The sequence below is a fragment of the Scardinius erythrophthalmus genome (assembly GCF_964197995.2).
Source record: "Scardinius erythrophthalmus genome assembly, chromosome: 11".
Lineage (NCBI taxonomy): Eukaryota > Metazoa > Chordata > Actinopteri > Cypriniformes > Leuciscidae > Scardinius > Scardinius erythrophthalmus.
The window spans coordinates 13,508,489-13,520,871 of record NC_138231.1 but is presented as its reverse complement, the minus strand read 5'-3'; the positions used below and the strand labels follow the sequence as shown (position 1 = coordinate 13,520,871).

General features: G+C 38.2%; 1 protein-coding gene across 1 annotated transcript; it reads left to right on the top strand.

Moving 5' to 3' along the window:
* The first annotated feature begins 373 nt into the window (after nucleotides 1-373).
* lmx1a (LIM homeobox transcription factor 1, alpha) lies at nucleotides 374-9,942 on the top strand. Its single transcript, XM_081377904.1, has 7 exons — nucleotides 374-1,401; nucleotides 6,385-6,602; nucleotides 7,436-7,617; nucleotides 7,925-8,002; nucleotides 8,329-8,413; nucleotides 9,322-9,480; nucleotides 9,583-9,942. The coding sequence occupies exons 1-7, from the start codon at nucleotides 1,223-1,225 to the stop codon at nucleotides 9,717-9,719; spliced, it is 1,038 nt and encodes a 345-aa protein (XP_081234030.1). The 5' UTR covers nucleotides 374-1,222; the 3' UTR covers nucleotides 9,720-9,942.
* Nucleotides 9,943-12,383: the final 2,441 nt, after the last annotated feature.

The following is a 12,383-nucleotide window of genomic DNA, read 5'->3' as shown; positions in this document are numbered from 1 at the left end:
AGTGCACTGCTCGTATCTGTGTCAAATGCATTGCATTTATATGCTTTAGATTAGAACTCATATTTCTATGACCCCAAGCTGAATTAATGTAATATGGTTTTCATGGCATGTTTGAACCATCACGTTCCTATATATAATATATGTGTTTATAATCAGTTATTATAAAATGTCAATAATATTAAGTAGCATGTTTTTTTTTATAGGCCTAATTGAAATGGCTTATCTCATACCCAAACAGAGCATAATGGTTCAAAATTCACGCTTGTTTTATTTCATGCTTGAGGGAGATTAATTTACCCACCTATTTAAATTAAATTGCACACTCCCTTTATAAATTCAAGTTTTTCATATAATGTAGCCATTTTCATCATAAGTTGTAAAGTCATGGCTGTACATTTACTGCGCACTCTCCACCTTTTGATGGGAAGAGTGTGTGTGTGTGTGTGTGTGTGTGTGTGTGTGTGTGTGTGTGTGTGTGTGTGTGAGAGAGAGAGAGAGAGAGAGAGAGAGAGAGAGAGAAGGTAAACTGACTCAGGTTTATTTTCATATGGAGCTTTTGTGCGCGTTTACAACTATCTAACTATCTGAGCATCAGTCGGAAGTTACACAGGGCTGCAAACGGATATTTTCTCCTCAGTGGTAAGTGCATGTATATGTCTAATAGGTTATTGCAGCTTTTAAAGTTTTTGTGAAGTTTTGTCATATAGCCTATATTAGAAGCCGTTCCTGTTGTTGAACAAACATGGTGAAATATAGCCTAAGCTACACTCATACTATAGAGCCTACATAAGTATTTTGATTTCGCTCAGTTAAAAGATAAACGTTTTTTATGTTTGAATGAATAATCTTAATAGATATTGGAAATGATTATTTTTAACCATCAAGTCACATCTGTTCACTGTGATTTTGCTGTTATTGTTTTTGTTAAAGCCTAGCTCGTGAGTGAGTTCACTTTAGTTTTCGCACATTTATTTTTATTTTTCAGTGATTCTTTATCCACTCATTAAACTTTTTATTTTACTTTTACATTTTCTTGGGATACCTCCTAGCCTATATTGTAAAAGAAGGGCATTTGTCATATCAGCTTCAAAACCGTATCACAGATATGTAAATTATCCATGCCAGGAAGTTACTAAATTAAGAGTAGCCTAGCCTATACCATTTACATTTTTGAATGAGTTCATTTACTTAGATGGATTAAAGGTTGGTCTTTTTTTCAGACATGTGGAGAAAGAGCGTGTGTGAGGGGTGTAATGAGCTCATCCGGGACAGGTACCTGCTCCGCGTGCAGGACGGACTGTGGCACGAGCGCTGCCTGCACTGCGCGTCATGTCGCGAGCCTCTGAAAGACACCTGCTTTCTCCGCAATAAGACACTCTACTGCAAGCGAGACTACCAGAAGTAAGACTCTAGGCTACTTACTGCAAATAATTTTGTTTTATGATGCTATTTGACTTAGCCTACTATTTAAAGTTCAATAGGAAAAGGGTGAAGTGAGTCCACGGTATTCAGAAGTTTCTTCCAGTCAGACGAAGCACGCTCGTAACCTAGATATTACGATCTTAATTTTTCATAACTATTATATATTTGCTCATTAAAAATATTTGTTTCTGTCTTCGCCATTTATTTTTCTTAAATCAAATGTTTTAGAAAACGAAAACGAATTTGATTACACTGGATTACTGCCAGAAATATTCCAAATATGATCTTTCCCTGTAGACATAAAATTACAAATTGGTCCTAGAAAATGGCCATAGTTTTCTAGGAACGCTTGTGAAAGTACAATTGATTATTCCCTTTGTAAAGATTTAAGGCTTACAAAAAATAGGCTCTACTCTATAAGTTAGTTTATAAACATTTTCATCATACTTAATTTACTGCAGAGATTCCTTTCATTATTCTCGAAACAACAATTTAATGATTAATCTGCACAGAAATACTCTTTAAGGATAACGCCAAATTAAGGTTTGAGTAGGCTATCTGAACATCCTGCAGTAAATCATTTAAAATAGCCTACTTTCCATTCCTGTTTACTTCACAGATGGCAGTGGTGTTTATTCTATTGATTTTAATGTTTGGATGTTGCAGGCTGGTTCATTTCTTGCTGTTAAATTCATTTTGACAAGGCAACTCTGTGCCTAAAATAAGATTTGAGTATTATTTTTACATTTTAATAAACAACAAATTTCATTCCTGAAATGTTAAATCTGCATGCTTGCTGATAGAATAATATGCAGGCATGTACTAATTTGTTAGCACATAATTGTTTACCGATTTACAGTAAACCTTATGATGAGTGTTGGTGTTTCGTGTGTGTCTGAGAGAGACCGTGCGTATTGAGGGACTTGGCACAGAACTCCTGAAAGACAAGGTGACTGCAGGAGGAAGGGTCGCGGTGGGCCATGGAATGCGAGAAGGCTTTCACACACTAACACACACCGTTAGATCAGGAGGACAGCACTCCTGACACACTGTCAAGATGTGTTAAATTAGCAGGACCCATCGGTGTGGCAACGGCAAGCTGGGGACAGCATATGGCCACATCGACATGGTGCGCAGACCCCCTACTACCCCCAAAACTCACTCTGAGTCTCATTCACACACTCATATGCACATTCTCACCTCCACAAAAAAAAAGAAAAAACAGTTTGCCTAACGACAGAGCGCAATGACCCTGAAAAAACAAACAAGTATGCACACTATTTGAGTTTTCCTAAAGTTTCATTTCAATAGCTGATGTATCTGCAAAATCCAGCTGACAAAACGTTTGAGTTTCCAACAGAAAGGCTCTGACTTCTGCACATCATAATGCATTTCACATTAGGAGTCCATCAGCCAAAGTAGTAATTATGGAGAAGTGTCCAGTGTGCTCAAGAGAGCTGAGGCTGAGTGGAGGATTGAGCCATATGTTCTGGGTAAAGCAGAGCTTTGTGCAAGAGAATATGAGTGTGTTTGTGTGTTCATGTTGGGGAGGGGGTGCATGTAGCGGGGATCTATGTTTGTGAAGGGTGTCAAGGCATCTGGATAGGTTGGTGCCCAGTGGTGCCCCTGCTTGATGCCCGTCCGACCGTGAGATATCCGACCTGACCAATTAGCCACATATGCGGTGCTTGGCTGGCGATCCAGTAGCCCAGTGCTTATAACTATAGGCTCAGGGGTGGGGAGCTCGCTGACCCAGCGCTTACTGACCAGGTAAAGGAGCTGCTTTACTGTAAATGGGTCAGCAGGCTGTTCTATTAACAGACACTTCACTGTTTTATAATGGTGATCAATTTGATTTGGATTTAAAGTGACGCTTAGACTGTATAGGAGTAGTGGGGGGGTGGGGGGAGCAGTAAATTCAACAAAAATAATGATCTCCTCCAGACTTTTGATCAATAGATGTCTTGAACAGAGGGCATAGAGTGCGATTCCCAACCAGGAGTACTTAGAAAGATGATTTTAATGTTAGATTGTTCAACATTTACACTATCGTTAAAAAGTTTGGGGTCAGTGAGATTTTTTTAATATATTTGAAAGAAGTCTCTTATGCTCACCAAGGCTGCATTTATTTGTTAAAAAATAAAGTTACAGTTTAAAATAACCATTTTGTAATTTAATATATTTTCAAATGTAATTTTTTCCTGTGTTGGCAAAGCTGAATTTTCAGCATCATTTCTCCAGTCTTCAGTCACATGATCATTCTAACATGCTAATAACATTTCTTCTTATTATAACAGTTGAAAACAGTTATGCTGCTTAATATTTTTGTTAGGCAGGGTTATTTTTTCCAGAATTTTTCAAAGAATAGAATAGATTTTGTTTAACAGTGTGAAAGGCTTTACTTTTGTATCAATTTAATATTGCTGAATAAAAAGTATTAATTCATTTCAAAAGAAAAAAATCTTCCTGAACCAAAAATTTTGAACGGTTATGTACAATAGAGCTTACTGTTACTTTCATTATTATATTATGACTGTCAAAAGATTGATTTTCTTTTATAGCTGATGTCTTAATACATTTCTAATTCTAACATTTAAAAAAATGCAAATAACTTCTGTCAAACATCTCATCTCGTTTCACTTAAATCATTGCAATTCATATACAAATGTGTTTTTCACCGACAGTTTTGATTGGTTTTACATTTAAAGTAAATTATTGTAACAATGGGCGTTTTATTCATATTAATGGTAATGCTAAATTACATATATTATGATATAATATGATTAACACATTTCTAGTTTGTTGTCCAAAAGAATCAGGCTCTGAAGAGCAGGTTGCAAAAATAGTGGAAATCAACATTTTTATAGCATCATCATAGTTGTTTCCTGGTAAAAATAGCGGTAGTTTTTATCTTGTCAATGCAACTTTTAAATAACTCTACTATATGTAAATATCTTGAAGCATGTGTCATATTGCTTCTAATGATAATACAAACATGCAATTAACATATTCTGCTGTGCATTCACACACCACAGATGCTCTTGCGTATAATGGAGTAGCGAGCAACACTTCTTTCTGTCCCTCCTACTGAACCATAAAGAGCTTGCAGTGGTTTCCCCAGCAACCCCAGGGCAACACTAATAGTTCTCAGCAATGCAAGGCTTTTGGGATGTTTCAATTCACACTTACGAAGGAGGAGGAATTCTTGCAGTCTGTACGTGAACACTGCAATGCTCCCATGCACCTATAGCTGAGATACACATATCAACAACATCAATAGCCAAAAGCCTATAATTGGTACAAATTGTAGCAACACAGTTATCTTTAACGCAGCAACATACAGTAATCATAGCGCTTTCATTTAAAGAAACAGTGTTTGATGAGTCCAATCCAAATCCCAGAGACTGAAATTAAAACTTGGGGTCCTTTTAAAGCAAGACACCATAGGTAAATGTGGTAAAAACTAATACATATCACCATCCTTAACTGTCCTCAGTTGATTAATTTGGCAATTGTTTTTGTTATGTTTAAATATGCAAATGAAGCATTATCAAATTATATATGTGCTAATTTGCATGCAGTTCCAGAACAAAAATCTGAACATTGTTTGAAGCCATTGGTTTAGAATTCTTGTCTCATTTTGTTGACATATTAGTGTTAAAGTTTATACGGGATTTTGGATAAGTCCGAAAATACTGTCGACAGCCAGAAAAATGTTCACCACGGTTTCAGGAATACAATTTTATATAAATCACAAATGTTATATGAACAAACCTCTCTGTAAAAACCTTCAGAATATAGATAAAGTATATGTAACTGGAAAGTAAAAAAAAAACACTTGAGAAAAGCCCTTTAAAGATATGTATTGTAATTGAATTCTACAGATGCAAATAGATAATGTGTCTACTTTCCACTAGTCTGAAAGAGAACATGTTATGGAAGCTAAATAGCCTAATATCTCAAAATTGAGCAGTGCATGGAAAAAACAATGTTTTTTTCCTTTAGTGTCTTGCATGCTTTAAGGAGTAACCTGTCAGCCCAAGTCTGAAGCTGTCACACATCTGGGGATGATTCTCTCTAATATAGCCTCCCTGTCACGCTCACCCTAAACCTTAAACATACAGCTTCACTCTCCACCCCCCTCCGGGCACGGAAATCTCAGGCCAGTTTGACAAACAGAAAATGTGGTGTCTGCCAGGGCAGGACAATGGCAGTGAGGCGCTGGGCCAGCTCCCTCTTTTGTCTGGGTTTGGTTAAGTCGAGTTAAGATCATTCCCTGGACCAGCCTCGCCCGCCGGGTGGCGTGATTCTTTCCCTCCGTCTGGAGCCACGGCCTGCCGAGCTCCTTTCTCCCCCCTCCCCGGGAGTCCTGCCCCGGACACAGTCGTGGAGCCGGCCGCCTCTGTCTAACCCACTGAAACCCAGCTCTAGTTGCCAGGCGCTAAGATGCACACTCACCATGCTGGAGGTATGCGTCTGCATGCTTGTTTTTGGGGTGGAGGGGACATGGCAAGTTCTTGTCTCACTCCTTGATGGACGGGCGACTCAGCAACATTCCTGGAATCTCTGATGGCACACTGTATGGCACACAATAACAAATGACAACAATTCAACGATCCAGTCCATTCCCGATGGACAACATCAAATCTCGAGTCCAACATTTCTTCTTGTTTGAGAAGCTGTTTCGCTTAGATACATCACAATAGGGAAGCAAAGGCTTGCTGACTTTGACAGTCTAAAGCAAAGCATGCTGGGAAAATGCAATCTGCTGGAACTCATTCAGATTATCAGTTATTGAGCTCACGTAACATCTCTTCTATCATGTACAATGAACTTTCAGTATTTGAGTAAAATGAACTTTAGTAAATTTGACTGTTAGCTTTTAAAAGAATAAGAATAAAATAATTCTCTATGCTGTTCATGCAAGCGATTCTGGGAAATGCATATTATTTATCCTTTCAGGTTGTTTTTAGTACGGTGCAAGGGCTGCGCAGAGATCATCTCTCCGGCCGAGCTGGTGATGCACGCAGGCCCTGCGGTTTTCCACCTGCGGTGTTTCTGCTGCTGTGTGTGTGCCTGCAGGCTGCAGAAGGGAGACCGATGTGTGCTTACAGGGGACAGGCTTTTCTGTGCCAGAGACTATCACAACCAACTGGCCAGCCCAACCACCTCCGACTCAGGTATTGTTTTAAAACCACAGGACTGCTCATGCAGGCCTTGCTTATACACTCAGTAAGGTCATGGTGCCTCTGTAAATGATCTAATTATATAAATCAGGCGTGGTAAATAAAGGAGACGTCCCAAATGTGCAGTGCTTGGGCCCTTTATACCAGGACTGAAAACCACTGTTTAAAAAAAGAAAGAAAAAAATAGAGGCTTCTTCTGGTACACCTTACACTCACTAGCACAGCAATGCTTTGACTAGATTAAAGAATGAAATTGATTGTATGTATTAAATAGTACTATTAAGAATAAATAAAATATATTAGTATAATAGTAAAGTACATATGAATAAATTATATTAATAAAGCACTATGGTATAATGTTATAAATGAATCAATAATATAACAGAATATATTAATATAATATATGCCAATATTTTATGATAAAACATTTACATTTATTTAACAAAATCAGTAAAAACAGTAATATTTTGAAATATTATTACAACTGAAATGAACTGTTTTCTATTTTAATAAATTTTAAAAATGTAATTTATTCCTGTAATGGCAAAGTCTCTTCAGTGCCACGTGATCTTTCAGAAATCATGATTCTAAATCTCTCTTGAAAACGTATGTTTTCTTTAGCTGTTAAAACATGTTGATGCTCTTATTTTCTTGTGTGTTATTTTTGTTTTGACCAGTCCTGTACGGGGACTGTTTTTAAATGTGCTTTATAAATAAAAGAACTAGAACTAGAATATTTATTTCAATTTCAGTTCACTATTATTACTAATATTATTATTATTTATTATCTGTTATGGCACCACAAACATCTGTTTCCTTAACTACAGGTAAAAGTGAAGATGTTGAGGAGGATGATGATGATGAAGACAACATTAGGACTGCAGGGGAGTCTAACACAATAGGAGACGTGGAACACAAGAGACCTAAAAGGCCTCGTACCATCCTTACAACACAGCAGAGACGTGCTTTCAAAGCTTCTTTTGAGGTCTCATCCAAACCATGTCGAAAGGTCAGCCATTTAAACCGACAGCCTGAAAGTTAAAGATAATAATAATAATAAATTAATATAAAATGCATGAAATATAAAATAATATATATATTTTTTTCCAATACGTTTACATTTCATTTCAATTATTATCTTTTACATTTTGTGAAGGAGGTTTTTGTGTAGCCGCAGCTGGTCTGGACAGCATTGCTGCATTTATCTCTGTTGATCTGATACTCTAGTGTGGGTCAGTTCATCAGTTAGCCTACATGACCCATAGACCATGAAGGTCACACTATGGCTTTCTCTCTGTCTGTCTCTCTATTGTAAGGTAAGGGAGACGCTGGCAGCAGAGACAGGATTGAGCGTACGAGTCGTTCAGGTCTGGTTCCAGAACCAAAGAGCCAAGGTAATGTGATGCCCACCGACACAGACAAACACAGTCATTGAAAGAACATCAACTTATGCAATTGATAACAGATCTCTTTCTGCAGTATATGAGCTTGCCAATAAGGAAACAAGCTGTGTTATTGCCTCATAGGAAACTGATGACATATTATGTATAGATCCCCGTAGATTAGACTTGGATTTCCTTTCAGTGTGTTGTGTGTGTTTTCTGCCTTTCTTCGCATTACAAAGAGATTTTCTCTTATTAGTTTTCTCATTTCTATATGTGAACATGGACATGTTTTTATTAGGCTATAAGATTCTCTTTCACACACATTGTCTCTTTAGATGAAAAAACTGGCAAGAAGACAACAGCAACAGAAGCAAAGCGTGTCCTCTCAGGAGAAAAGGGATAGCCAATCACAACACACTGGTATACAAAGTTCACAACAATTTTACACTTTGCTTCATCCCAGATTATATTCTCTTTTTAAACCCCACTTTTAAAGAAACGCTTCACACTTGTAATAAGCACAGCTTTAACACTATATTATGTATGCTAAACGATTCCCTCTTCAGTGAACATGATTTCACCAAGTGCAACATCATTGTTGATCCTGGAACAACATTCCAATCAACCAATCAGATTTGAGGGACAAGTTTACAAATGTAGACTGACCAATCCTTTCCCTCTGGTTTTAGGGAGAAGTTATGGGTTAGGTTTAGGGATAGAGATAGGGTTAGGACTAAATATTTGTAATTTTGTTCCAGGATCAACAAAATATGTTGATCCAGGTGAGGAACATATACCGTCTTCAGAATGTAACGGCCAGTTGTTTAGCAACAACCAATCAAAAACTGAACAGCTAATGTATCATTAAATATAAATGTCTCACGCTGCTCCATTTTCCACAAAAAAAGAAAAAAGTCAAACAGTGGCGGAAAACGCGTCAATCGGGATGGAGAAAACTACTTTATTAATACCATTACAGTACCATTAAGGTCAAACTGGAAGGTAGAGTTATAGAAATAAGCGCAATGCGCAAGCACGAGACGAGACGTTTTTTAAACAGGTCGCGTGCTGTATGTATTTGTCCAAAATTAATACTAACACCGCATATATTTACATTAGAACGTTAATTCGGAGTTTACAAAAGTGTGAAACGTGGAAAAAATATTATCCATTATTCTGTTAAATCAAAAATTAGAATGACTTGGCTGGGTTAACAATTTTATATGTGAAAAGCGTATGTGGCTTAAATTCATCCTTTAGGCGAAGATATGTAGCCTATATCTACACTGCACTAAGATAATCTTTTCTTGCCATTTGTGTGACCACAGCGCCTTCTTGTGGAGGTCTGCCTGCTGAGCTGGAGTGCGCAGGTTCATATTCGCTTACCCAGCAGAATATCAGTCTAGACTCACAGAGCTTCAAGCTGGACCCCTTCAGACAGGGCCTCACCCCTCCTCAAATGCCTGGAGACCACATGCATCCCTATGGTATAAAACACACTAGGCTCACAGTCAAAAATACAGGACTGGAGATAGACATACTCTTTACTCCTTGCCCATCCCATTAATTTATCATTTCTCTCTTTATAGGTTGTGACACAATCTATGATGATACAGACAGTGACCCTCTGTGTCATTTTGGAGACTGTATGTCGTCGAGTGAACCCTCACTTTTAACACCGATTGACCGATTGTATTCAATGCAAGATTCTTATTTTGCCTCTTGAGTGTCATTCAGACAGCTCAGGAAAGATTTATGGGGAGAGAGTGCATGTGTATGTATGCTGTGTGTGTATTCTGCTTATGCATGTTTTTAGTGTGGTGACTGGCGACAATGGAAATGTACTGTGATGAAAATGTTCTTTGTTTAATTTGTATTTATTATTTTATGTGTGTAAATCTGGACTGAATTACAATAAAATGCTGCAGAGAAAAAAATTGTAAACTGTCAATGCATTGGCAAGATTGTTTCTTAATTTATTTGACTTTGTTAGAACTTAAGTTAACTTAAGTCAAAGTCGACGTAAATTGCCATTTGCAAAGTTTTTACTCTGATATGCAGATGCATTAGTGATATGGTCATTTATAACAAATTCAAGTATCCACAAACTCAAGGTCATAGGTAGTCTAGGCTTTCAGCACCTCCTATCATTATGCATATCTTTATGGCTCTTTTTCAGAGCCAAATGGTGGTCCACCACAGGGGCATATCATCGCCCAGATCTTTAGACTCCCACTTCAGCATCAGAAATGGGGCCTACCCATAAATATACTCCACATCCGGCCATCATGAATGCCTATACTGTGATTTTCTTTTGCAGATATATAGCCAAGCTGCATTCTTGCATTTTCAGGGGCTTGTTTGTAAATTGTGACCACCCAAAAGCCAGGCCATTGGGGCTGCTACTCTGGAATGTGTCAGTGTTATAGTTTAGTGTATTGTACTGTAGAGGTTGAGGATAATATCAGGTGAAAATGTAAGGCATGCTGCAAAGATAGGAAGCCCTTCATACTGTGCCTCTTTGCCCCAGCAATGAACCTTCTTTCTGTCTGTACCAGGTTCACATTTCTTACTCCGATATCAGACCTCCAGATGTAAGTGCCACAAGTCACTGGGCAGGAACAATTTAACTGTCTGTTCCTGTCATGTGGACCTGTCAGGAGATGTTGCAGAGCAGAGGTGAGATGAACAGTGTGTTTGCATGAGCAAACGTTCGTTTTAAGATTATTCAGATAAATAATAATAAATACCCTTATATAAAAATAAATAAATAAAAATGTAACACTGCGGGATTATGAATGAGTATAGGACTGGTTGTTACTGAGAATGTTTCCATATATTTTGGCCTGATGTTGCCCACATTTGTGGAAACCTATAAACCACAGTGTAGGCCGATTTCCGAGCAACTCTTATTTGCAGGTAAAAAACACACCGCACGACCATGTGTAGTCAGATCCTCGAAAGAATGGCAGCGATGCCAGATTTGTGAAAGAATCACTCTTGATCTAATCGGTCAAACAAGTTTTTGAAAAGGTCTAAAATTGTTAGCGATTTTTTTTCTTCACTTGGACACTTCACTCACACACTGAATTGTTTGCAGCAGTTTCTCACATCAAAATATGTCAAAACACAGAAGGGTCACTGTGATTTTTGGAACCCATAGTTCCAAACAAATCCACAGAGCCATTGCGCATCTCAGAGTAATACATTGATGTTAACTAAATGAATTTCATTACACGTTTTTAATTAATCATTTGACTAAATGATGGGGGGCCTCCAACTGTTTCTTTGAAAAGGACCTCTGAATTGCAAATGCCGCCTCTGTCCTGATCAACATATTTTGTTGATCCTGGAACAACATTCCTGTCCAAAAACATATTCCTTGCCCTATCCCCACCCCTAAACCTAACCCTACCCATAATTTATTCCTAAAATCAGAGGGAGATGATAGGTGAATAAGAATGGTGTAGAGCCTTTGACATTATACTGTAAAACCCCTCAGATCTGAGTAGAATGTTGTTCCAGAATCAACAAGGATGTTGATCCAGGAGGAATATGTTCTACTTGATAAAATCACGTTTTTGATTAAACTGGTTAACAAATTACTCTTCCGGGTTTTCACGTTATCCCTGCAGCATGTGAACGAAAAAAGAGGCCTAGGCCTACATAATGGGGACAATACACTTGGTGGGCCTGTGTCCCAGTTGGCCTACTACTTATGAAAGGCTACAACACCGTGGGATGGGAATGACTATGAGTTTTTAATCCAAAAACACGTGTAAATCTACCAGAATGGAAAATGAAATAATCTGATACACGTCATAGACTTCGCTACAATAGATGCTACCGCAAGTTATTTGCGTCATGTCCGACTCAAAATGAACCAATGTTGTAATCTAGACTCGTGATATGTAATTGTTCGTAGAACGTAGTTAATAATGCACATGAGTTTTAATGTAAGCGAAATAATATTTTCTGACTGTAGTGTCGACTGATGAGTGGGCGGATCACCACTGGCACGTCCGCAGTCTCTCGTGCACTTATTGGCGTGATACTGTCAGTTGGCAGGCCAAGCAAACGAAAAATAATCAAACGGCTATCATACGGTCACAGCGGGCAGCAATAGCCTCGTTATTATAACGATAGCAGCCAGGAAGCATCCACTCATCTGATCGGTTATTTATAACGCATTTCGTGCCAGGATGGACTGCAGACCCGCTCCCTCTTAATATAATATAATTGGCGTCACGCTGCGTTATTGCCCGGACAGATGCGACTGTTTAGGCACCCGTGCAACTCTTCTCCTGTGCTGAAATGCAGAATAGCTCTTACTGACCAGCAACAAAAAATAGTAGGGCCATTCTTGTTAAGCAGTACATTTGCATATTTC

Coding starts and splice junctions, on each gene's coding strand:
- lmx1a (XM_081377904.1), top strand. CDS start 1,223: ATGTGGAGAAAGAGCGTGTGTGAGGGGTGTAATGAGCTCATCCGGGAC. Junction 8,003..8,328: donor TCCAGAACCAAAGAGCCAAG/GTAATGTGATGC, acceptor TTGTCTCTTTAG/ATGAAAAAACTGGCAAGAAG. Junction 8,414..9,321: donor TAGCCAATCACAACACACTG/GTATACAAAGTT, acceptor GTGTGACCACAG/CGCCTTCTTGTGGAGGTCTG.